At 39.3% G+C, this 27,846-nt stretch overlaps 1 protein-coding gene across 2 annotated transcripts in view; it reads left to right on the top strand.

The window, feature by feature from the left end:
• Polr3b (RNA polymerase III subunit B) overlaps positions 1–25,041 on the top strand; it is a 126,359-nt gene extending 101,318 nt beyond the window's left edge. For both annotated transcript variants that reach the window (XM_078052896.1, XM_078052895.1), the window contains 5 exons: positions 2,955–3,058; positions 3,682–3,848; positions 8,212–8,325; positions 12,520–12,693; positions 24,188–25,041. In XM_078052896.1, coding sequence (XP_077909022.1) covers positions 2,955–3,058; positions 3,682–3,848; positions 8,212–8,325; positions 12,520–12,693; positions 24,188–24,317 — 689 coding nt within the window. In that variant the 3' untranslated portion in view covers positions 24,318–25,041. The remainder of the gene's footprint in view (positions 1–2,954; positions 3,059–3,681; positions 3,849–8,211; positions 8,326–12,519; positions 12,694–24,187) is intronic.
• The last annotated feature ends 2,805 nt before the right edge of the window (positions 25,042–27,846 follow it).

Genomic DNA, 27,846 nt, shown 5'->3' with positions numbered 1-27,846 from the left:
TTTATTTGTAGTCCATCCTCTTTTCAGGAATCCAGGGGAGTGTTAACACACTGAAGCATACCGCATATCATTTACATTTTTAGGCCAGTACTGAAGGAAAGTGACCATAACTTTTAAGCATTCTTAATACTGGAATGGATTTTATTCCTGTGTCCCTGGAGAAAACAGAATTTTAATTTTCCATTGGAAAGTAAGAAACTTCCCCACTTTAAGGACTCAAGTACTTCTGACTCAGAGAAATATCCTTAAAAAAAAAAGTCTGATTCTAAGGTTGAGAAGTCTCTTTTTGCCCCTAATGAATTCAGCAAAATGCAAACTTTTAAAAATCATCTGTCTAATTTGAGATTCGAAATCGTCAAATTCTGTCTAAATATTTTGTTTTAACTTCTAAGCTCATTATGGCCTCTTTGTGTTAACTCGTATTAAAATCTGTCAGCTATGACTGGTCTCATAAGCACAGTCAGCGGACCAGAATAAGTTAATTATTTACTTGTGTCACTAATGCTCTTCATCTAATGAAATGCACAGCTGTGTTAGATCTGCAGTTGGATGTGTAGCTCCCATTGTCCCCCAAGTCAGCAGAGGGTAGAAGCCGCAGTGATGGAGAGCCCTCAGTTCTTTCTGCTGTTCGGGCTTTCTGTGTCGATTTCATGGATCTTTTATCATTCACTTTCACACAAAACAAACAACACAGGCTGTCTGCTATGGGAACCATCTTGGCATATAAAAGGGTTTTCAGAGCCTAAAGTAATTTTAAGTTAGCGAAGATTTAATTTTTGGCTTACAGGTGCCCTTGGTTCAGATACAGCCAAAGCAGTTCCTACAAGGGAATGGAAAAATCGGAAAGCTACTTATGTTGTTTTTTTTGTTTTGTTTTGTTTTGTTTTTATCAAAATGTCAGAAGAGGGCAAATAAAAAAACTTCTCAAAAAGGAGACTGTGTACTAAATATTAACCAAGTTTCAAGGAAAGTTATTAAATATTGTGAGTATTATTTTTTTTTTAGTAACATAATGAAGTTAAATTTCCTTGGTTAAATGAGACAACTAAAACTGAAAATACAAAGTGCAAGTCATCTCTCTTCCCCCCACCCCCCGCCATCTGAGTATGTCATGCTTCCATGGTCATTTTTGTAACTTCTGTCCCTCGCTCCTCACCTTCTCCTGTGGGAGGGTGAGAGGCCTGGTCTACATCCTGAGCAAACCCTGCACCCCTGTGAAGCTCTGCCAAGGGTGGCTCGTTTTGCTTCAGTTTTGTTTTCAAGGATATAGTTGAACCCTCCATCCCCTCACCAGCCAAAATGTCATTCTTAGCCAGGCGTCCCAGGATCAGTCCCTTTAGGAGTTGCCGTTTTTAACATTTTGTTCACTCCTATACAATGTTGTTGTCGGTGTACCTAGATTTACAATTTGATCTCTTTCAAAGCAGATTTCCAAGTAGCCCTAGGGTTTTGTCAGATAATTTCAGTGTGGATAAGATGGATTTTTAGAGGAAAGAAAAGAGGGTCACACACTCTGCTTGATTTAAGTTCTAACACATTGTAGTAGAATTTGAAATAAAGTGAACTGAATGACTGCTTCTGTTCTTGTAGGAAAGCATACGTTCTTTATAATAAACAAAACCATTTCAACCAAAATGCCAATTAAAATAACTCTGTGCTCTAGAATTCAGCTCCTCAGACCTAATTACATCTTGTTGGCAGCCTCTAGAAATTGGAGTATTAATAACTAATATGAAATAAGTAGATGGCATGAATGGCCATCTTTTTCCCGTAGACTTTAGCTCTTCACAACTATAACAAATCACAAAAATTTTATTTTAAAGTAGTTTGAAGGGCTCAGTGGTATAGTACTTGCCCAGCATGCCTGCACAAGACCCTAGGTTTGATCCCCAGTACTGCAAAAATAATAATAAAATAGTTTGAATAGTTATATAGAAGCTGAAGTGAGGAATGAAAAAATAAGAACAGTTTTTCAATAGGTGCAGATGGTTGATAACTCTGCAGACAGGGGAAAAAAAGAATTTTATCTTACTACATTATGAGAACTTTTTTTCTTAATTCAGTGCCATTGTAGACTAGTTTTCCAATTCTAAATTATGTGATTGTGGGTAAAAATCTAAATTCTATTTTTTCTCCTCCTCTCACGAAAAAGAAATTCCAAGAATTAAAAACAACTTAGCAACAAAGTCCCCTATAACTTTAGAACAACATTAAGGGAGTAATAAACCACAATTAATTTAAGAGAACATCAGTCATTTGCAGAGAATTGTTAGGTTTTTTTGTTTTGTTCTGTTTTCATTCTTAGAATTTCATTTCTGATTCTAACATTTTTCTCCAAGAATGATTTGGCATTTAATTTTCTTGTTTATCTTTACAAGTTCAAAGATTGCTTTTTTAACATGCTGTAAACTATAGGAATTAAAATTCTTTCAGGCAATATAGGCTCAGCCAGGGAAGTCCTGGCAAGAATCAGCCAACCAGCCAGTTCTGTGAATATCAGCCACAGTTTTTTAAAACTGTATTTTACATGCCCCTCTTGTTCAATCAGTTCTGTGTTGGATTCCTGTAATTTGGGTGCAGAACCTCACAGATCACAGCCTAACTGGCAAGGAGCAAGATTGTCGACTTAAAGCTTCAGGGACTTCGGCTCAGGTCCCAGGGAATTGCTGCTCTTTGGTCTTCGTGGCACAGGAGGGTGAGCAAGCAGCCTGACAGCATCATTGTGTATCACTCCAGCAGGACAGTCCACAGGCTGCAGTTCTTTTCTGCAAGGAGAGTCATTTTTGACTGTCTAACAGGATTGCTGGAAATTGCTTTTGTTATTCTTGATAGAGACGATAGGGCAAATTTTAAAGCAGTAGAAATAGAGATAGCAGCAGGAAGATCCCAATTAAGTACTGTATTCTTCTTTCTGTCAGTTTGCTTTATGTTGCATGAAATCTTCTCTCCCCCAGGTGTTTGTGGTTTGATCGTCCCCCAGGAGGATATGCCATTTTGTGATTCTGGCATCTGTCCGGACATCATAATGAACCCACATGGCTTCCCATCGAGAATGACGGTCAGTTACCTTTAGGCTTTTGAGAGACACAGCTTTTAAGGAAGAAAGCAGGCAGTTAGTTTAGTTGTAGTAAGTGGAGGTGATGAGACCCTGAAACTGAGTTTTAAAAAGATTCCTTTGACCCCCTGCTGGATAAACAAGCTCCTAGTCCCTGGCAGTTTCTGGGCCACTCTCTTCTACAGAGAAAAAGGAGCTCACTTGCACAACTGGAGTCTTCTGAGTGAGGTACTTATTAGCCTTCTGCAGAGAGCCCCTTACACTAAACCTATGTGAGTCTCCCTTTCAAGGCCACTTGGCTGTTCTCCTGGCTCCCCCTCTTACTGGCCAATGGCATTGGACAAGTCACTTTATTCCTTTACTTCAGTTTCCTCATATGGAAACTGAGGGAATAATGTTACCTAACTTGTAAGGTGTTTGAGATGTAGAGAATTACACCATACATGTCAAGCTGATTTAGTAGAATGTGTCACACAGCAAGAGATCAATGAATACTGCTGCTGTTAATTTATCATTGTTATTAATTGTGGTAGTCCCATATCCTGTTGAGAGAATAAGCCAGAGATAAATAAGCAAAGAGAATTCCTGTACCACAGGGAGGTACTTAATTTGTTCACATCCCACAGGTGGGAAAGTTAATTGAGCTGCTGGCCGGCAAGGCGGGTGTGTTAGATGGCAGGTTCCACTACGGTACTGCATTCGGAGGGAGTAAAGTGAAGGATGTATGTGAGGACCTCGTTCGCCATGGTTATAACTACTTAGGGAAGGACTATGTCACATCTGGCATCACAGGGTGAGTATGCTGTTGAGCCATTTTCAAAAAAAAAAAGGAATGGTTGTATTAGAATAGAAGGTTAAGAGCCCTTAAGGTGTATTCTGTCAGTATACCTTAAAGAGTGTACTTCAAAACTGGGCATGATGGTGCATGCCTGCAGTCCCAGCTACTCAGGAGACTGGGGTGGGAGGATCACTCAAGCCCCAAAATTTGAGTCCAAGTTAGGCAACAGAGCAAGACCCCATCTCAAAGAAAGAAGTATGATTTAAGGATTGAGCATTAAAATTTAAAGAATAAAACCTTACTCTTTCAAGAACTCTGATATAAAAAAATGAAAATGTAGGCCTCTCAGTGTCACCAGTTGCTGTGTGCGCGTGGAGGAGGACTGGGCTAGCTCTCAATAAACACCTCTTTGCTGCTTAAAGAAAATGAAAATTTAGAAAACTGATAAATTGAAGAGGGCTATTGGAATGGTTATAATTTTAAAAGTAGAAAAGATTTAATTTAACAAAATATGAAACACCTCAATCGTATATAATGCAGAGGGTTTCCCTTAACTGTTGGACTTACTCTACATTTATTTGACTATCAGACAATTGGTACTTTGATATGTAGCCTGAGGTCTAAACTTGTGTTAAACATTTAATATGCGTTTGGCATCAAATGTATAAAAGTAAACAAAATTCCATTGTGTATATATGCCACATTTCTTTATCCATTGGCATCAAATGTATAAAAGTAAACAAAATTCCATTGTGTATATATGCCACATTTCTTTATCCATTGGCATCAAATGTATAAAAGTAAACAAAATAGACATGGTCCCTTTGCTTGAGAGCTGACCATTTAAATTTGTTATTAGACATTTAAAAATACACAAACGGCAGCTTCTCAGCGGGGCCAAATATGACTGCCGCCCCTTGCTGTCATATCGTCCCTCATTGCCCTCTGTTGCACTCTGGGCTCTTGGTCTCTTCAGTATTCTAGTTCCCATGCTAGCACAGGGTCTGACACACAGCAGGTGCTCTAGAGGGGCTTGTTTTTTTTTTTTTAATTGATTTTTTAAAAAATTAATGACAGCATAATGCAATACAATTCTTATTACACATATAGAGCACAATTTTTCATATCTCTGGTTGTATATAAAGTATGTTGACACCAATTGATGTCTTCATACACGTACTTTGAATAATGATGTCCATCGCATTCCACCCTCATTGCTAACCCCCTGCCCCCTCGTTTCCCTCCTACCCCTCTACCCGATCCATCTAGAGTTCGTCTATTCCTCCCATGTTCCCCCTCCCTACCCCACTATGAATCAGCCTCCTTATATCAGAGAAAACATTCAGCATTTCGTTTTAGGGGATTGACTAACTTCACTTAGCATTATCTTCTCCAACACCATTCATTTACCTGCAAATGCCATGATTATATTCTCTTTTATTGCTGAGTAAAATTTCATTGTGTATATGCCACATTCTTTTTATCCATTTATCTTAGAGGTGCTTGTTAAATGAAGAAATGCAAAGAAGTAGATCCACCCAAAAATAGTTCTCTCCAAAATGAAGACAAAGGAGAGATTAGAAGATGCCTGTGAGCAGGCGAATATTTGAGATAAAACAGATATTTAAGCTGAGATGAGGAGGATAGGCCACTTGGAAAGTTTGATACAGAGGAAAAAATATGTTCAGCATCTTTCTAGAGAAAGAAATTAGTAAGTTCTGAGAACTGGAAGAGAGCAGCTAGCTTCCATGTGAGGGGGCTAAGTAGGTTGGAGAGGGCAAAGGCCAGCTCGCCCAGCAAGGGCTCTCCCTGTCAACTGGTAAGAAACAGGTGCTTACAATTGTTTTGACTCACAGTGGGTTTTAAAGGATCAAATCAGTTGCTTAAATTAAGATACAGTTAGGTATCTTGTGCCAGCTCAAATCCAGGGACACAGTGCTTATACGGTTGTTCCAAGGTTGTGAGCTCCTTGGGGACAGGTGAAGCTCGGCTGGAAGCACAGGAAGACAGAGCCTAATTGCAGGGTGCAGAGACTCTCCAGATGTCATTAACATGCCCACATCCTTTGCTGTTAAACATATGGAGTGCTTTTTAAAATGGTCTGTCCAGTAACAGTAGGGATTTCTTTAGGTGCCTCCTCCTCAAACGTTAGAGAAAATCACATTTCAGGAAAAGACCAATAGTCCATTTCAAAAATGGTTCAGTAAAATAGCTAAAGATCCATATCAAAACACAGTTGTCTTTGATAAACCAATCATCTTAGGCTCCACCCAGAAAGTATACAAAACCTCAGGACCAATTTGGTGGAGCTTCTTGATAGTATATCAGTAACTATACTGACAGATCTGGGTGGTCATATCCTGTGGGCTCGGGCAGCTTCAGTCTATGTCCACAGCCACACTGCCTCCCAGACACCCCCAGCCAGAGTTTTCATTTCTTTGCTATTTATCTCCATGGCAGAGTATTTTTGTTTGTTTTTGCTTTTCTTGTGTGGTGCTGGGGATGGAATCCAATGCTTTGTGCATGTTAGACAGGCACTCTACTACTAAGCTGCACCCCAGCCCTCCATGGCAAAGTTTGAGAAGTACTGTTCAGCCTTTTAGTTCAAAATATATATCCTGTGTTTATTGTTGAATATAGTGAGGTGGAAAAATTATTTGTTTATTCTGTTGATAATGCAGTAACATGGAGCTCCATAAATTCTACCCTGAGCAGCCACATTACTGAGGATTAGAATCAGTCATTAGAACTAGAAGTAACCTTTGGCTGGCCTTGTTTTATAACCAAGAAAACAGAGAAGTCCTCCTGTTTCTGTGCAACAGACCTGGGACAGGAACAGGGTCTCTGGATTCCATCACCATTGCACCTTCCACTGCATTGTGTGACCCCCAGAGTCTGGTGGGGCTTAAGCCAGCAGAGTGACTTGATGGCTCCTCAAGCCTTTGCTATTGGCGCCAAGGTATTGGTAGTACTCCACTTGGGCATTGCTGAGTATGTGCAGTTGCCTCACTGCTGAGTCTGGGGCTTGCTTTGCTCTTCTCAGTTAAGATCCCACTGTGGCTCAAAATGTATTTGTGTGTGTTTCGAGGTAGGCTGGTGAGGCAGGCGAGCTCTGAATGTGAATCCATACTACACCACTCACTAGCTGCGTCTTCTCCTCTTAGATCCTCCTCTCAGACATCTGGAGAGTCTCTGCACCCTGGCTTTATTGCTTCATCTTCAGAACAGGTGTGACAATACTCCTTAGATAGTTGTGTGGATTGTGTGGCAGGTAATAGGTGCTTTCTTTCCTTTGAGGAAGGATGCCACAAATGCTTCAAATGCATCAATGCCTTAGTTTTTCTTGTTCTAGATTAAAAACAAAAGTTTTTTTTGTCAAAGTATGTGTATGTTCACTCTTCTTTTTCAATTCTTACTGCAGTTTTTCTAAAGATTCATTAAATAAGTTATATGACATTTATTAAGTACCTGTACTAGACTATTAGAGGTGCTGGAGCCACAGTGGCAAAGGAGACAGAGAGCTCATCCTTGCAGTTTACTTCTTGTAGGGAAGACAGGCAATAACCAAAGAAGTTATTAAAAATACTAGAGTAGCAAAAGGTGGAAGTGCACTACATGTAGAGACAGCTGGGTGGGTGGCAGTGCTGCAGGGGAAGTAAAACCCTCCTTTGGAAAAGGTGATAAGGGAAAGGCTCTCTGAGGTGGTGCTTTGTTGACGAGTCATGTGAATACCTGATGGGAGAATGTTCAGGCAAAGAAAACAATACATGCAAACGCCCTGAGACATGGACAGCATTTTGCCTTTGAGGAATAAAGAGGTCAGCATTGTTGGAGAATGAGCCATGAGAGAATAGAAAATGAATTTGAGGCAGGCAGGTGCTGGATTATGTTTGCTCTTCTGGCTATTATATAGAATCTTGGCAATATTGATTCTTAGTGTGATGAGAAATGATATGAGAAGTTTAGAGCAAAATATCTTTTTGTGATTTACATTTTAGAGGGACTCACCCCTGTTTATTATGTGAAGAATAGATTGTCAGGGTATAAAAGTGAAAATAGGGAGAATCATGAGATGGGTTGTGGTAGTCCAGGCAAGAAAGGGCAGTGAGAGGAGAAAATCTGCACACAGCTTCACAACCTCTTTAGCTGCTTTTTGGTTTGAGGGATTGAACCCAGGGGCAGTTAACCACTGAGCCACATCCCCAGCTCTTTTTATATTTTATTTTTTGAGACAGGGTCTTGCTAAGTACTGTCTTTGAATTTGTGACCCTTCTGCCTTAACCACCTTAGCCAATTGGGCTGCAGGGATTACAGGTATACAGCACCATGCCCAGTCCAAACCTAGTTTCTTAACCCCAAACTCTGACTTTTCTTTCAGAGAGCCTTTGGAAGCTTACATCTATTTCGGTCCTGTGTACTATCAGAAACTGAAACACATGGTGCTGGATAAAATGCATGCCCGGGCCCGGGGACCACGAGCCGTCCTTACCAGGTAAGAGAGAAGCACTTACAAAAAGAGCTTATTATGCAAGTCAAAACAGTCTTGCATTTTCTCGATAAGGCAAAAAGTAGACTCATGGAAATTTCTGTTTTCTTGAAATGTCAAAATGTAGGGTATAGGCTTAATAAAAATCATACATACTACCAACATGAAAAAGCAGCTGATTAAAAATCATTTCACAGGCTCAAGAGCAAAGCCATTGAAGTCTTGCCACAGTCTCCTAATACAACCATTTACTGTGTACCACTTTAAATGTGGTCCTTTTCAGAAATGTTTATATATTAGAAGGTAAGAACATATATACCTACACATAGTTTCAGAGGATCAAGTTCATGGTCAGCTAGTTCCTTTGCTCTGGGCCTGCAATGAGGCAGAACATCATGGCAGAGGGTGTGTCAGAGAAAAGCTGCTCAACTCTTGGCAGCCAGGTAGCAGGGATATAGAGACTTACAGCATAAGCCAGGGACAAAAATATAGTTTCCAAGATCATATCCCTGTGACCTGCTTCCTCCAGCTACACCCCATCTGTCTATACTTACCACCCAGTAGTCCATTCAGGTTATTAATCTTCAAATGGATTAATCCACTGATGAGGTTCCAGCTCTCATTATTGCTTAAAATCTTGCTGCATTGGGGATCATGCTTTCAAAATATGATTTTCAGGGGATACTCCAGATCTAGACCATGACTTCTAGCATGTGTGAAGCCCTGGGTTCAATCCCTGGACTGCAAAAAAAAAAAAGAAAAAAGAAAAAAAAATTTTTTGAGGGAAAAAATTGTGTCTGTGCTGAACATGTACAGACTTTTTCTTGTCCTTATTCTCTAATCAATATATTATAGCACCTGTTTACATATCTTGCATTCTACTAGTATTATAAGTAACATACAGAGACTGTAAAATGTGTGGCGTGACGACATTTCGGTCAATGATGGACCACGTATACAGTGGTGGTCCCCTTAAGATTATAATGGACATGGAAAATTCCTATTGCCCAGTGACATTGTAGCCATGGTAACATTGTAGCTCAGCACATACTCACATGTTTGTGGTGATGCTGATGTAAATAAACCTGTGCTGCTGGTCCTGTAAAAGCATTACACTGAACACTTACATAGAATGCACAATTTCTGATAATGATAAGAGACAACTATGTAACTGCTTTACATATGCTCTATGCTCTTTCCATTACTTTAGAGTGTACTCCTTCTTCTCATAAAATAAATGTACCGTAAAGCATGTATATATGTATGCCATGTATGCCACGAGCAGTAGCTGTGTTTACTGGGTCTGTGGACTGCATCATTTCTCTTGTGCCATATTTAGTCCTGTGTTTGTTCTTCACTTCTCTGAGGAGGAGGAGGAGGAGGAGGAGGAGGAGGAGGAGGAGGAGGGAGCTATATTATGTATACACATGCATACACACCCCGTAAGCCTAGATGTGAAATAAGTAGACTGTATCATAGGTTTGGATAAGTATACTCTATGATGTTTGTACAATAATGGGATCCCCTGACATTGCATTTCCCAGACCTGTACCCTGTACCCCATTGTTGAGCCCTGCGTGACTGTATGTGAAAGGTGTGTATAGGTTGTATGCAGACATGCCATTTTATAGAAAGGATTTGCCTGTCTGTGGATTTTGTTATCCACAGGGGTCCTAGAACCAGTCCCCTGCAAATTCAAAGAATAACTTTGGTAAGCTAAGTATCGCATCTTCTTAGGACCATTTTTTCCACCTGGAGAAACTTTGTCTAGAGCAGAGGTTCTCAGCTGAGCTATTTTGCCCCCCACCTCCAACCCCTGGGAATATTTGATGATGTCTAGAGATGTTTTTGGTTGTCACAACTTGGGAATAGGGAGGGAGGTACTGGTATCTAGTGTGTAGAGACACCAGGGATGCTATTAAATGTCCTACAGTACATGAGACACCCCACAACAAAGAGCTCCCAGCTCAGATTATTAGTAGTGTGTGGGGGGGGAAGAACCAGATGGTAGATGTGGTGTGATCTCATCTCCACATCAGTTTGGACAGTGTCTCAGCTTTTATTTTTCTCATATACAAAGTGAAGGTGATTATACCTATGTCACAAAGTACTGGTAAATGCAACATGTATATAGCACCAATCTGTAGAAGATGCTCAGTTAAAAACCTGGTCCCCTTCCTACTGGCACTGAGCATTATTTGGATAGTATGCATAGAAAGAGGAAAAATGGTGCTATTAGTGGTTTTGGTTTTGTTTTTTTCCCAACCAAGAAAGAAACATGGGTGATTTAATCCCTTGAGCATCAAACTGAACAAATGCACATGTCTGTTGAAATAATAGGCATACACATGCTTAAAATTGCAGAAAATAGAAGAGAGGTTGACATTGTCAAGGTAGTAATCACCATGGTGATGAGACTCTGTGGATTCAGTGTGTTTCTCCCTTAAATTCTGATCCCTCATAGACTTCCATATTAGTTACATCTAAAAACTATTCAAAGTAACATAACTGTTAAAGCAGTTATTTCTCTGTTTTGCTCTGTTGTATGAAAGAAGTTACTGCTTTGAATTACACATGAAGACTCCAGAGGGCAGGGTCTGTGGTCAGTTATCTCAGAGGTTAAACTACAAGTGGAAGGAGCACCTCCTAGGGGTGGTTCTTCTAGCAAATAAAAATGAGTAGGCATGTCAGTTCTGACATAATGTTAACTTAGTATTTTCATTTGGACCTATTTGTAAGATTTTCACGTGTAGACTTTTTTCAGCAAATGATCTTCAACATACCAGATTTCCTATTGTCACTTTCAACCATAAGAACAAAGACAATTTTAAAATTTCAGCGTGTGTTGGCAGGTACTGTATTCACCTTCATAATACTTTAGGAGACCTGTGGCAACAACAAAGAAGAAAAAATGCTGTGGAATAAAGCAGGCATGACCCTGAGTTCATGGTTCCCTCACAGAACACCCCTCAGAAGTGTCGTAAAATAAGCTAGCCACAGAGCTCACTTCTCCACCCTCCCCAAAATGATTTGTGTGATCATTTCCAAGGCAGAGTTGCCTAAATTGTTCAGAATCTCTAATTTTATCTACATCTCTGGATCTTGGATTCTTAACCTTTTATTCTTCAACTCAGTATATATATAAACCACACAGTTCATTCAAGAGACTAACAAGCCCTCAAACTATGGCAGTAACTATTGGAAACCATTCTTGTTCTTTGGTGGCAGAGCAGAACCACTTACCATAGAAAGGTGCTGCTATTGCACAAACAAACTGGGGAGTGTCATTCTGCGTAATTTTTCATGATTTTAAATAACAGAGTACCAAGATATCTCTGGAAAACACTCAAAGGCATTGTTCCCTGATTTGAACATTGCGCTGTCCTAATAACAATGATAATGATGGTGGTAGTAATGCTAGCACTGGTGTTTCATGTGATTGTACATTAGTGGAGTATTGTGTCATATAATAAATATTATATATAATTATGTTATTTTTATTTAATAACAACAACCACCAAGTTACTTCTTTTCTTATTTGAGGCTCTTTGGTTAGGTATTTGTGTTAGTCAGCTTTTGTTACTGTGGCCAAATACCTGACAAGAACAACTTAGAGGAGGAAAGATTTATTTTGGCTTATGGTTATGAGATTCACTCCATGGGCAGCCAACTCCATTGCTCTGGGCCTAAGGGGAGACAGAACATCATAGAGAGGGCATGGTGTAGGAAAGGTGCTCAGCTTATGGCAGCCAGAAAGGAGAGAGAGAAAGGGTGCATACACCCAAGGACTCAGGAACAAGATGTGGTCCCCAGTGACATGCTCTCAGTGACCTACTTCTTCCAGCCACACCCCACCTGCCCACAGTTACCATCCAGTAGTCCATTCCAATTATGAATCCGTCAAATGGTAAACCCACTAATGAGGTTATAGCCCTAGTAATCCAGTCTTTTCACCTTTAAACACTGCTGCATCATCATGTGAGTTTTTCAGGGCACAGTCCAGATCTAAGCCATAACATTACTCTTAAGTGCTTTTTTAAAAAGGTAAGGCTGAGCAGCATGCTCAAGTTTCCTGTATAATACATGACCAGATCCAGGTGAACCCTGCTCCAAAGCATCATGTTCTTAGTCTCTGTGGGGTGCTACCTCCTTGTTTTTTAATATGGTAATAATATATTTGTCCAATAACTTGTTTGAAAGGCAGCCCACTGAAGGACGATCTCGTGATGGTGGCTTGCGTCTTGGAGAAATGGAACGTGACTGTTTAATTGGCTACGGAGCCAGTATGCTTCTGCTAGAGAGACTAATGATTTCAAGTGATGCCTTTGAGGTTGATGTCTGTGGGCAGTGTGGACTTCTGGGGTATTCCGGCTGGTAAGTGGATATAGTCTCTTATGTCATACCCCTTTTTTCTAAAATCATAGCTCAAGAATTGTCCCTGGATCATACCCACATGTTCTCCAGTCTTGGGTGTCCTCCATATTCTTGCCTTCCTGTGATTGGGCATTCTGTGTGTGTCATCTGTCTGCATAATGATCTGTTTTCTATACCATTCCCAAGGAATAGAGACTTCATCCTCTTTTTAATATTATCTCAAGTAAATTTTACAGCACTATCCTCCTGAAAAACTCTAAGAAGATACATTGTTGGATGTTAGAATTTACAATCTGTTCAAGAAACTTTGTAGGAAAATTGTGTCAAAAGTCCTTGTTTTTATCTTCAGACACAGTGAACCAAATATGTTGCCTCAGGTCTTAGAGCAGATGGTGACAGAGCCAGGACCAAGACCTGGTGGCCTGATCCTAACCTGTAGTGTACTCCAGCATGGCAAGCTGCTTCACATTTGAACTGTTCACTTCATGAGGGCAGAAGGCATGTCTGTCTCAATCAGTCATTCAGCAAACTTGCAGAGTATCTGCTATTTGACAGTGCTCTGGGCTCTAGCAGTACAGAGTGAGCAAGGTAGATGAGTGCTGCTTAAAAAGAGCTTATCTTCCATTCATTCTGATCATGTGGTCTTGTTGATCTTCACTTCTTCAACCTGGGATTTGGTGGGTGCTTCATAAAACAATAATTGATAAATGATAACCCTGCATTTGTCAGATTGCCAATGAGTAATGCAGTTGATAAAGAAATTATTTTTGGTACACAAAGGCCATCTTAGAGAATGACACTCCCCAGTTTGTTTGTGCAATAGCAGCACCTTTCTATGGTAAGTGGTTCTGCTCTGCCACCTAAGAACATGAAGCTTTATTTAAGGTTATTCATGACCCCACTTGTCCCCATAGGCAAGGGAACCTGTGGTGCCCAGTCTCCCCTCCCTCTTCTGCTGAGACAAGATCTACCAGAGTGCAGGCAGGGATGGGAGGTAGCCACCACACCCTCAGCAGCTCTCAGCTGCCCTCTCCAAAGCTGCTCTTCCTAGGAAGGGACCACCCCCACAACAGTGAGCATTCATTGCTGGGCTTTAGGAGTACACAGGCCATCTTCTCCCCCACTGAGTCCTTCCCAGAGCCTCCTTCCCAACCTCTTACCATCCTCAGCTGCCAAAGTCTTGATTGAATAAAGCTGATGAAGAATCAGAACAAGGGGACTTCTGAGGACACAGAGCGTACCTTGCTAGTTAAATGTAAAACCTTTTAGCAAATTATTTTATGACTGGTGTAGAGGAGTCTATGAGTCCTGTCCATGAAGAAATTGCATTTTAGGAACTTACAGAAGAAGAGGTGGCCGCTTGCAGTTCATTCTTTTCATAAGGTTGCAGAGATGGGGTGACATTCTTCCCAGAATAAGCCTGGCTCTTTCTTATATCAATGAGATGGGGGTTTGTTTCAGTCCTGAGATGTCTATTCGTCTTTTGAAATGCATATTGAGCTTGCTTTTCATAGTCTGGGCTGTGTAACTAAAAAAAAGAAAGAAAAGAAATAGCATAATAGGAAGATGCCGGGAACCGAGTTCCACTATGTTCAAATTTGGCACAAGGATTTTTAAGTAATTTACTTTGAAAGGACAGAGAGTCATTTCATTAAAAACAGTAGTCATGAAACTTCAAGAATCGTTTCATTTTCTTTTCCTTTTTGCATTCTCCATCTCCACTGAATGGGGAAAAAGCAGTAAACCAGGTTTACTTACATACTTTGAAAGCTTCCCCTCTCCTCCCTGGGCACTCAGTTAAACCAAGGCAAATGGGAAAACCTGTGCTCAACGGTGGTTTCTGCACTATTCTTTTCTTTCCTATCTGTTTCACATGTAGATCACACACATGGCACGGCAGTGCCTGAGTTTGAAGTTTGTATGTTAGTGTGTATGGTCTGTGGAGTCTTTGACAGAGGACTAGATGAGGTTATGCAGTTCGAGGGCCTTTGCTACAATTAAGCAGTCCTTGCTGTACCATGTGTTTGATTTTGAGCAGTCTATGCCCTTGATGCCACAGAAAGACTCCTGATGTATTTGGTAGTCTAGCTGCCTCCTTGTGCGCTGCTTTCTGGCGGAGCAGCATAATGATGCTGTCATTTTTCCCATCATTACCTGACCGTGTTTGCCGAGTTGTGTAGGAGGGAGTGCTGCGTTGGTTGGAGAAAGTCGCCCTTTTAATGAGTAGCACAATGGAGTCTGGGTAATTAGAGCAGTTCAGAACCTTAGGACAGGCCTTTGTGGATGATTTGCACATTAGTAAGGCATTGCTATGGGGAGGTTTACAGCAAGGCTGTTGTCCTCAGAAGATGCAAAGGGCAGAAGTCACAAAAGAGGGTCCCTATTAAGATAATTAGCTCGTAGAGGATATTTCACTGGACAGTCATTTCTCAGTGAAGCCACAGCCACCTTCTTTTGCTGTCTTTGTCCTAAAAAATCAGTTTATTTTAATGTTGTTCTGGTCTACCATCAGGGAAATGCAATTACACACACACACACACACACACACATACGTGCGTATATGTATATACACACAGCATTGGGACATTTGAAATGATGGAGAAATTTTTAAAGATAGAGAAGAGTAATGTGCTATCTAGAGTACATGGGCTAGTAATGGGCTATTGTGTATGTACATTCAGCACATACAGTTATTTTTAAAAACTTAGATAGGGCTTATAGTGTAATATACCAGATAGGAAAATCAGCAAGCAGTTACCCCAGTCCAATCCACTTTCCCAGTTAAATTAAATCATGAATATGATTCTTGAATAAATTAGATGCACCCAGGCATATTGAAGATATAGTATTTAAATTCTGTATAAATACTGCGTGCTAACTGATTGCGCCACTGGAGCTCCCAAATTCTGATGCATTAAAGAGGTAATTTTTTTCCCATTTTTTATTGGTACATTATAGTTGTACATCTTGATGGGATTTATTGTTGCATATCTATACAAGTATACAGTATTACAATATAATTTGATATCCCTCCCCAGCACTCCCTCCCCACCTCTCACCCAGTCCCTCTCCCCTACTGATCTCCCTTTGATATTTTTGGAGACCCACCCCCACATTTGTTTTCCTTTTTCCTCTCTAGCTTCCACATATGACAGAAAACTTATGACCCTTAAACTTCGGAGTTTGACTTATTTTGCTTAACATGATGGTGTGGTCTTTAGTTCCATCCATTTTCCTGCAAATGCCATGATTTCATTTTCTTTATGGATGAATAGAACTCCATTTTGTCTGTGTGTCTGTGTGTGTGTGTGTGTGTGTGTGTGTGTGTGTGTATCATATTTTCTTTATCCATTCATCCCTTAATGGACATCTAAGTTGGTTCCATAGTTTGGCTGTTATGAATTGTACTGCTGTGAAATTGAGTATGCATGTACCACTGTAGTAAGATGACTTTAATTCTTCAGGGTAAATACTGAGAAGTAGTATAACTGGGTCACATGGTGGTTCCATGCCTAGTCTTTTGAGAAGCCTCTATACTGATTTCCAAAGTGATTGTACTAATTTGCAGTCCCAGAAACAGTGTAAAAGTGTTCCTTTTTCTTCATATTCTCTCCAGAATTTGTTATTTGTATTCTTGATGACTTCCATTCTGACTGGTGTGAGATGTAATCTCACTGTAATTTGATTTGCATTTCCCTAATTGTTAATGATTTTGAACATTTTTTCATGTATTTGTTGGCCATTTGTATTTCTACTTTTGAGAAGTGACTGTTTCATTCACTTGCCCATTTATTAATTGAGTTATTGTTTTTTTGGTGTAAAGTTTTTTGAGCTTTTATATATTCTAGATATTAATCCTCTGTCAGAAGAGTAACTAGTGAAGATTTTCTCCTATTCTGTGGGTTCTCTTTCCCATGCCTAATTGTTTTCTTTGTTATGCAGAAGCTTTTTAATTTGATACTGTTGCATTTATTAACTCTTGGCATTATTTCCTGAGCTTTAGGGATCCTATTGAGAAAGTCATTGCCTCTGCCTAAAAGCTGGAGTGTTGACCCTATGTTTTCTTTTAGGAATTGCACAGTTACTGGCCTAACTCTGAAATCTTTGATCCATTTCAAGTTGCTTTTTGTGCAGGATCTACATATGGATGACTAGTTTTCCCAGCACCATTTGTTAAAAAGGCTGACTTTTCTCCAGTGTATGTTTTTGTCACCTTTGTCAAGGATCAGTTGACTATAGATATGTGGGTTTGTCCCTGTGTCTTCTATTCTGTACCATTGGACTGTGTCTGTTTTTACCATGCAGTTTTTGTTACTATAGCTCTGTAGTATTGAAGTCAGATATTGTGATGCCTCCAGCATTGCTTTTTTGACTTAGAATTACTTTGGCTATTCTGGGTCTTTTATTCTTCCAAACGAATCATAGGACTATTTTTCCTAGATCTTTGAATAATGTCACTGGTGTTTTGAAGTGTATTGCATTGAATCTGTATATTGCTTTTGGTAATATGGCTATTTTTACAATATTAATTATGCCTATCCATGAACATGGAAGTCTTTTCATCTTCTGAGGTCTTTTTCAATTTCTTTCTTAAATGTTCTATAGTTTTTATTGTATACATCTTGTTTTGTTTAATTTTGTTTTTTTTAGGCTATTGTGAATGGAATTGTTTTCCTGATTTCTTTCTCAGGAGATTCATTGTTGGTATATAGGAAAGCTATTGATCTTTGTATGTTGATTTTGTACACTTTGCCAAATTTGTTTATTAGCGCTAGCAGTCTTTAGTGGAATTTTATGGATCTTCTAGATACAGGATCATGTTATCTGCAAATTGTTATAATTTGACTTCTTCCTTTCTTATTTTTATCCCTTTCATTTCCTTCTTTTGCCACATTGCAAAAGAGGCTGGAGTTTCTGGTACTATATTAAATAGAGTGGACATCCTTGTTCCAGATTTTAAAGGAAATGCTTGCAGTTTTTTCCCATTTACCCTGAGGTTGACCTCAGGTTTTTCATAGATAGCCTTTATGATGTTGAGATAGGTTCCTTCTGTTCCTAGTTTTTTCCATGTTTTTATCATGAATATGTGTTGAATTTTGGCAAAGGCCTTCTCTGCATCTATTGAGATTTTTGTTCTTACTTCTGTTAATGTGATGAATTACATTTATTGATTTGCATCTATTAAACCATCCTTGCATCTCTGGAATAAATACAACTTGATTGTGGTGTATAATCTTCTTAATAAGTTGTTGAATATGATTTGCTATAATTTTATTAAATATTTTTGCATCTAAGTTTATGTGATCTGTAGTTTTCTTTCCTTGATGTGTCCTTTTCTGGTTTTGGTATGAGGGTGATACTGGTTTTCATAGAATGAATTTGGACATATTTCATCCCTTTCTATTTCATGGAATAATTTAAGGACTATTGGCATTAGTTCTTTAAAGGTAGAATTCAGCTGACAATCCATCTGGTCCTGGGCTTTTCTTTGTTGGAAGGCTTTGTATTACTGCTATATATCATTACAAATTATTGGTCTATTTAGGTTTTCTTTGTCCTCTTGATTCAGTTTTGGCAGATTGTGCTTGTCTAGAAATGTATCCATTTCTTCTATATTTTCCAATTTACTGGAGTATAAGTTTTCAAAATAGTCCCTGATGAGATTTCTGAGGTGTCTGTGGTGATTTCTCCTTTTTCATCCCTAATTTTATTAATTTGGTTTTTCTCCCTTTTGGTTAGTTTGGTTAATGGCTTATCAGTCTTGTTTGTCTTTTCAAAGAAGAAACTGTTTCATTGATCTTTTGTATTTTTTTTCCTCAAGTTCATTAATTTTGGCTCTCATCTTACAATATTTCTTACATCTTACAACATTTCTTCTTTCTGTTAGTTTTGAAATTGCTTTGTTCTATATAGGCCTTGAGATGCATCATTGGGTTCTTTCTGATTTTCTTATGTTGGTACTCATAGCTATAAGCTTCCCTCCTAGAGTTGTCTTCATAGCGTCCCAGAGATTCTGATATATTAAATCACTATTCTCATTTGTGTCTAAGAATTTTTTAACTTCTCCCTCTATTTCTTTTATCACTCATTCATCATTCAGAAGAGTATTGTTCAATCTCTGTGTATTCATATAATTTCTGTAGGGTTTGGTTGTGTTGATTTTTAATTTCATTCCATTATGCTCTGATCAGATGCAAGGAATGATATCAGTTTTTTTGTATTTGCTAAGCATTGCTTTGTGGCCTAAAATATGATTTATTTTGGACAAGGTTCCATGAGCCACTAAGAAAAACTGTATTTAGCTGTTGTTAGATGAAATATTCTGTAGATGTCTGTTAAATCTGTTTGATTTATAATACTTTTCAGGTCCAAAGAATGTTTACTGAGTTTATTTCTGGATGACCTGTCTAATAGTGAGAGAAGTGTGTTGAAATCACCCAGTATTACTCTACTGGGATTTGTCTGGTCCTTCAATTTGAGTAGGGTCTCTTATGTAATTAGTTGCACCTATATTTGGGGCATAAATATTTATTATTATTTTATCTTCTTGTTGGATTTTGTTCCCTTTACCAATATGAAGTGTACTTCTTTTTATCTTCTGATTAGTTTTGGTGTGAAATTTGCTTTGTCAGATGTGTCATAGCTACGCCTGATTGTTTTCAGTCTCCATTCACATGGTATATCAGTTTTCAACCTTCACTTTCAGCCTGTGGCTTTTTGCATATATGGTGCATCTCTTGTAAATCACATGTTAGGCCTTGTTTTTAATCCATTCTGCCAGCTTTTCTCTTTTAATTGGAAAGTTGAGACCATTTACATTCAGTGTTATTATAGAGTTGTTGATTAATTCCTGCCATTTTGATTTTTTGTCTGTTTAATTTGATCCTGTTTTCAATTGAGATTTCTTCTTCTGTGAGCTCTGAGGTTTGTTTCTATAATTTCTTCTGTGTGCAATATTTTTTTAAGTAAGTTCTATAGTGACAGTTTAATAATCATGACAGTTATGGTCTCTCAGGACTTGGAACACATCATTCCAAACCATCCTGGCCTATAGAGTCGGTGCTGAGAAATCAGAAGTGATTCTGATTGGCTTGCCTCTGAATGTGACTTGATGTTTTTCTCTTGCAGCTGATAAAATTCTATCCTTGTTCTGTATGTTTAGGCATTTTAATTATAACGTGTCATGGAGAGGTTCTTTTTTGATCTTGTCTATTTGGGATTCTAAATGCCTCCTTTATCTGGATGTCCATCTCATTCTGAAGGTTTGTAAAGTGTTCTGTTATTATTTTCCTGAAGAGGTTATCCATTCCATTACTTCATAGCTACAGCCCTCCTCAATTCAAGTGATTCTTAAATTTGGTCTCTTCATGTTGTCTCAGAGTCCTTGTATATTCTGATCATGGTTAAATTTTATTTCTTTAATACTGTCTGAATGTTCAAAGAGAGCCACTTTGTCTACCACCTCTGAGATTCTGCCTTCAACGTGGTTTACTCTATTAGAGAGATTTTCAGCTGAACATTTTGATTTATTTTGTCTTTCATTTCTAATATTTCTGTTTGGTTCTTCTTCAGTATTTCTATCTTCTTATTGAATTTCTCATCCATATTCTGTACTGATTTTCTTAATTCACTCAGTTCTGTGTTCTCTTGGAATTCATTGATCTATTTATAATGATTCTTTTGAATTCTTTATTGGAATTTCATCCACTACTGTGTTTTGTGGGTCATTTGCTTTAGGAGGTGTCATGTCAGCTTGCCTTTTCATATTTCTTATATTCCTGTGTTAGATTTTATGCAGCTGATGGGGAGATTTCTCTTCCACTCTTATGTATGGATTTTTTTAGGGCATAGTCTTCACTTGCCAAAGTGTCCTAGAGTGATCTGAACTGAGACCACCTTGTAGGTGTGTTGTCCACAGCCTTTGGGTTCTTTCTTTCTGTATGTGCTACAGCAGTGGATGTCCATAACTGGGACATGAGGGCCCTCCCCTACTTGAGACCTGGTTGTTAGTTTGGGTTTTTGTGTCTTCATTGTTTTGTATTAAAGTATAGTTGAAGATTGGGTGTCATTAATTTGTGAGTGGAACATGGTACACTGTCTTGTGGTTGTGTTTAATTCAGAGTTTCTACCCTGTGATCTTGTAGTGTCCCTATAGGTTCCCAGTACCTCACACAGGGTGAAACAAACAACAGCAACAACCAATGAAAATACTATACAGCATTAAACCAAATACTTGGTTCCTGCTATGACATCTGTAATGTTAATTGCCACAAAACCAGAAAGGGTAGCATCAGCAATTGCCAACAGCAAAAATAAGTAACCATGAACTATTATCTGTCTTAAAGCAAACAGCAGGTGTCTACTATATATCCACAGCAGTAATAATTTCAACAGCATTAATGGTGGGACAGAATAACTCCTGTTAATAAACCAATTAGTGCTACAAGATGGTAAGAATGCAGTTAATTAAGAGAAAGGAAGATATAATAGGAAAGTAGAAAAGAGTTCATAATTTCAGAAAATGATCAGATAGATGCACAAGAGATGTAACATGGTTACATTATTTATATTAGATAATTTATTATAAGGAAGGAGGATAAAATAGAAATAATAAAGTAAAGGTAGAGTGGGAGAATAATAGAATTTAGCCATTAGCAGAAAAAAAAAGAGAGAAAAACAGATCAAATCAGTGAAAAACAATACCAATCTAAAAACCTAACCCTCGGAGGACAAGGCAAAGAAAAATAACTACATCTTAAAAATGCTGAAAATGAGGAAAAGAGAAACATGTATATGTATATATGTCCAAGACCCAGTCAGCACAGCAAAAGCAAAACAACAACAATGAAAAGATCCTTAATGAAAAATTATGGAATCATCTCCGCTGAGATGGACAGAATAGTCAGTGGAAATAGTTGGACATTATCTGTGCCCAACTGTCTTTCCATTTCTTCTTGGGCTATGTACTAAGAGTGAGAGAGGGGTTGTTACCTCTTCTTTTTTGTGTTGTTTTCCAAACTGCCAGTTGTAGTGGCCTAAGGCTGAAGCTGGTTCAAACAGTTCTCAGTTTCTCTTCTTTCCAGTATGAGGCAGGATGGGGTGGGAAGTAATGTCAGTTGGAGTTTTGTTTGCACAGATTGATGTACTTCCAGGGTGGGGCCACTGCAGAATTTTATGAGTTGAGTTCCAGTGCCTGGGTCTTAGGTCTAATCAGGCCTCAGGGGCTTTGCTGGCACACGTCTGCTCTGGAGAGATTAAATCCACACACCCCTTGGCCAGGCAGCTGCCAATCTCTGTTGGGAGTCTAGATCTCAGGAGCCTCCAGAGGATTCTACTGAAGGATTGGCTATCCATGAATACAGCCTTTCCAGGCTTCCCAGGCTTAGTCCAAGTACATTCGCACCCTCATGGTTCAGATTCCAGCCCACTTCAGCTTGTCGTGTGAGCCACCAGACTCCTAGTTGGATTTCCTTTTGCTTTTCTGACTTGAATTCTCATTCTGCTAGGTATACCCTAGGCTATGCAGAAGGCACTGGCCGAGCAATATAGCTGTGTTAGCTCAGATCTTCTGACTCCTATAGTGACAGCTGTAGCGAGACCACCTCAAGGTGGCTCCCACCTCAGCTCTCTGAGTCCAGTTGGAAAACAAAGGGCACTTTTCAAGCACCAGTGCACAGTGTAGCCTCTGGATCAGCTAAGGGTAGCCTGCTTTTCTGATCTCAGGTTTTCCATGTTAAATCTGTCCATTGTACTCTCTTTGCTAAATCAGCTGCTGCCCCAACCAACTTGGCTTCAATGTAGTCTGTTTCTTTGTTTAATGTATCCAATTTTCTGAGTCTCTAGGACACTCTAACTGTCCAATAATATTAAGTTTTAGTGAAATTCCTCTTTCACCCACCTCACAGAAAAGCAGTACCCCTGCTGCATTAATCCCCAGCCATATAGCACCTAGGAATGCAGTCTTCCTCTAGCCTGCCATCTGAATCCTCCGCACCCCATCTTAATTTCTTAGGTGATCTTTTAAGAAAAGTTAATATTATCACTGTCAGTAGATCAGGTACCACAGTGTGCAGGCACCAAACCGTCCCCTCATCTTGATGTCAGTGTCCACGATGGTTCATCCTTCTCCCACTGTCTCCAAGTTCTGTCTATACATAGTTACTCACCACCATGTTCAAATTCTCAGCCTCAATATTTGTTTTTCTTCTCCAAAATAATAAAAATTTTATCTTGGTGCTTACAAAATTTACCTTTGCTTATTGTAAAATATTCATGTTACAAAAAATGCCAATCACATTAATTCCCACCACTCACAGATGACTACTTAACATTTTGGTGACCATTCTTTGGAACATCTCTGATTGCCTTTTGTTCTTTAATTTTTACTTAATTTTTAAAAATCATAAACCCTTTCAGGATTCTAATAAATAGTAGAAAATGCTATTTTAAACCCCTTTTTTAAAAGTTTAAAATTTTATATATGATATTTGAGGCTCAGAAACAACCTGAGCCCCTTTAATTAATGAGTCTACACTGCACATTTAGTGGCTGCCCAGTGTTCTGTATAAATATGCTATAATCACAGAACTATTGCTAGTGGGCATTCGTGTAGTGTCCTGCTTTGTAAATACTGTGGTCGTGAACGTTCTTGTGAGGTCCTGTTTGGTCTGAAACCTGAAAGAATAGTTCACTTTCTCTCCAGGGAGCCTTCTTTAGTTGTAGTCATTAAGACCTAAATTTAACTTCTTCCTAAAGGAAGAGAAAAGAAAATCCTACTTGGAAGACCGATCAGCATTCTGGTTAGGAACATGGGCTGTTGTAGGAGTGAGTGGAATACACACATGTGTGCACATGCACACTTCTTAGCTTTGCACAGGGGACAGCACACTATATAATACAGTGGCTTCCATTACTAATAGAAGTGACCAAACCTGAAGGTCACTGGAAAAATTAACATTTGACTGGATGTCTTTTCAAAAGTCTTGTCTTTCCACCAGACTTAGAGTATCCCAATGACAGGAACCAAATTATAATTATTGAGCACCTTACTTAGACTAACACACTAGTGTAGAAGTAGATTGTTATCACATTCATGATGGTTGAATGGATCAGTTAAAAACTCACCAGTGAAAAAAAATCTAATTCTGAATGAATTTCAAGTAGTTTACATTTCTGGGGTGCTTTCAAAACAGTATGTGGACAGATGTTTCACATTTCAAAGAGAGATCCAGAAATGTGGTAATAACTGATTCAAGTTGTATGCTTTTAAAACTGGAAGGAGTGGTGTTTATTTTATTTTTTATTTTGCTTCCTTGGATGTTTCCTTTTATTTTCTGGGCACACATGTGCACATTTGATGATGTGACTGAACACTGAGGAACAGAAAATTGACTAATACAACAGTAGAATTTGGTAGAGCGTATTCTCACTTCCCATGTGCAGGCCTTTATTTCTGAGTGGTTGTCCTTCTGACACATGCTGACTTGGGTTTCAGGTGCCATTACTGCAAGTCATCGTGCCACGTGTCTTCCCTCCGCATTCCGTATGCCTGCAAGCTGCTTTTCCAGGAGCTGCAGTCTATGAACATTATCCCCAGGTTAAAACTGTCCAAGTACAATGAATGAGATGGAGAAGGTGGGTGAGTGAAAGCAGTGGATGGTAAGTTTGATGCCGTGGAAAGCAGAAGGGACTGAGAACTGTTTCTGAGAATGACTTCTGGGATTATTTTCTCTCAAAAACAAACAGAACTGATGGAGAAGCTTTGTTGTTCTAGAAGACTGACTAGACAGCCTTCATCAGTGAGCCCCGAGCCACGGGAGAAATGCTGATGACATGGACTGCAGTGCATTGGATCCACAGTGGACATGACCTAAAGGATAAACAAGCTTTTATTTATGATCTGTAGCTTGAAATCTACTCAGTAGAGAGACCTTACTCCTTAAAAAGAAAGTTTGGGTTTAAATTCCCCACAATATCTTCTGGTTAACAAAACTTAAGGTTCTCAGGAACCTTTGAGGATGAGAAGAATTGCCTGAGTTCATTCCTGAACTCAAGTTGAGGTGTGTGATTGTGAGCAGGGTGAGGAGGCAGCAGGGCTGTGGGAAGCTGAGATGAATCCGTAAAGTGCTGGATTTCTTATCTGGTTCTGTGAGGGGATAAATTTTCCCAACAATTAAATCTTGCCATCTCACGCCCAAACTTTGTGAAAAAAAATTACAAAAAAATCTTGGGGAAATACAATAAATATATTCTTGTAAGCAGGAATATCACTTTTCTTATGGACCCAGTTGTACTATTTTGAACCTCAGTCATACCATAAAATAATGTTTATTAAATGTCTGAACAGAACTCCAGGAATGTCTTGTTATTTCCCGTCAGGATGTTAGTTGTCCAATCTCTTCTGCAGTTAGCCTTCCTCGCTCTGGTCTGTTTTGCTCTTAACTGCTCTGCTCTGAAGCTGGATAAATATTTTTTATGCCAAGAATTATTTATAAAATAGGAGTCTGAGAAACTTTTAGAAATGGACTGGGGTGACATTCCCAATGTGTCATATTGAAAATGGCCCACACAATGTTAATAAGTGTTATATACCAATAAGGATCAAGCTCCAGTGTCAAAATGAGGTTGAGGAACTATGTTTAACCAAGTCAGACCTACCACAGGACCTTCTCAAAACCTGTAGCCATCTCAAGCTAATGAGTATTGGGACCTTCTGAAGGTTTGGGTTTAAATTCCCCAAGATATCTTGAGAACTCAGCCTCACCTTGTTTTCTTTGTGATCAGAGTGTAGAAGTCAGGAAGGCTCCACAGCCCAAGCAGAATGGAGGCTGCCGTGTGAGTGAGCAGGCCTTCCTCAGCCTTGGCTTCAGGAACTGGGTAGGAGAAGGAGTTCATAGCCCACATCCTTACTGCACTGGCTGCTCCTTCTCTTAGATTGGCTTTATCGTTTTCAAAATTGATGGTGCAAAAAATGACTAATAATTGATTGTATGTGTAGTCATGCTGTACTTTGTGGGCTATTTAAGGAGTCTTCTGGGTTGATCTTGACATCTCCTATACTGAGGCAACAGCACTTCCTAACTCCACTGAACGTAGTGGTCCTGCCACGTGTGGCATATAAGATCCATGAATACTAGAGGGTCATTTGGAAAGAGCAGTGTCCTGGATACGGTACAAAGACTTCTGTCATTTAATCATCCAGTGATGTGCACTGGAGCAGGACATGACCTCTGCCTGAAGGAGCACGCACAGGAAGTCAAGACATGGCGGACAGTCACAGAGCATGAACGCACCACTGCCTGTGGTCAGTGCTCCAGGAGATGTAGAAACTCCTCTCAAGGGTCATTACCCCCTTTATACAAAAAAAACCTTACCGACTCACTCTCCAGCACCTCACCACTAAGAAGGAGGGGCACAGGCTTCCTCACTTAGGGAGCTTTGTTTTGGTTTTGTCCGTGGAGGTATTTTTGAGTCAACAAAGGTGACTCTTTGTTTTTAATTCAAATACTACTAAGTGGTCATATTTCTTTCAGATGAACATTTCTTTTGGAAAATCATTTCAGGCCATTCTGACAATTTGGGGGAGAATCATCTATCTAACCTTGGAAATTCTAAGTTCTCTTAAGTTTCCAGGACCTAAAGAGAGGAAGGGATCCAAATGGAGATATCCTTAGGAGAAAAACTATCGGGTTGATATTTCAAAAACCAGCAGATACTATGTTTGAATAGCTATTTGTCTCTAAGAAGTACTTTAGTAAAGAGAAAAAGAAGTCAAAACCAGTGAGTTCATTCTACTACAGTTTTTTTTTAAAAAAAGGTTTTTGTAAGGTCCTTGTTTTCAAAACTACCAGTTATATTGCCATCACCAAGAGTCTGTGACCCTGACATGAGCTTTGGCAGGATCATGGCACTGGAAAGACAAAACTGTGGGCTATAAGTGGCCAGGATCCCAGACAGAAAGAAAGCTCACTGAGGGGAGCCCAGCTTTACCATTTTTCCCCTGAATTTGTCAGTGTGGGCTGTCATAGCAGAATATCACAAATGGAGAAGCTTAAACAACAGAATGTGTCTGCTTACTATTGTTCAGGCTCAAAGACCAAGATGCTGACATCAGCAGGCCGGGTTTCTAGTGAGGCTCTTCCTGGCCGCTGCCAGCCACCTCTCCACTGCATCTTCACAGAGCCTTTTCCTGGTGCACACTCGAGAGCACGCGGAGGACCCTCCCTGCCCCCACCCACCCCAGTACTGGATTGAACCCAGGCCACTTGGTAGAGAGGTAGAGCTACATGCCCAGGCCTTGTTATTTTTTATTTTGAGACAGAGTCTTGATAAATCGCCAAGGCTAACCTAGAACATGTAATCCTCCTGCCTCGGGCTCCTGAGTCACTGAGTTACAGGTGTATGCCACTGTGCCCAGAGGATTCTCCTACCGGTCCTATTGACTTAGGGTCTCACTCTTTTAACTCCATTTATCCTTAATTAGTTCCTTAAAGGCCCTGTTTCTCCAAGTACAGTCACACTGGGGATTAGGGCTTCAATATGAATTTTGAGGAAACATAGATGAATCCATTATACCCCTCAAGACATTTCCTAATTCATAAAACACAGACTAAACTGTTGACAGGACCTTTTTAAAAATTTGTTTTATTTGTTCTAATTAGTTTTACATGATAGTAGAATGCATTTTGTCACATTGTACACACATGGAGCATAACTTCTCATTTCTCTGGCTGTACCTGGTGCAGAGTCACACCAGTAGGGTAACCATACATGTATATAGGGTAGATATATACATATATGGTTATATATCTGTCTCATTGTACCGTCCTTCAGCCCCATCTCGCCTTCACTCCCCTCTGCAAATGGACAATACCTTTTAAAGATGAACATATTCACAGTTCCATTTGTAGGTATGAGCCCTGCAGAAATATGTGTTATCATCAGTCAGTGTGAACAAACGAAGGTTTCTAGCAGCATTATTTGTGTTTCTCTGCTTTTGGAAAGAACCCCTTCCATTAACAATAGAATAAATTGTGGTATATCAATACAATGGAATATTACACTGTGATGAAAACGAATTGTGCTACATACAATATTGTAGATAATCTAGCAAATATAGTATTGAGAAAAAAGTCAAGAAAATACATACTATAT

The sequence above is a fragment of the Ictidomys tridecemlineatus genome, chromosome 6 (genome assembly GCF_052094955.1).
Source record: "Ictidomys tridecemlineatus isolate mIctTri1 chromosome 6, mIctTri1.hap1, whole genome shotgun sequence".
NCBI lineage: Eukaryota > Metazoa > Chordata > Mammalia > Rodentia > Sciuridae > Ictidomys > Ictidomys tridecemlineatus.
This window is presented reverse-complemented; position numbering and strand designations above follow the sequence as displayed.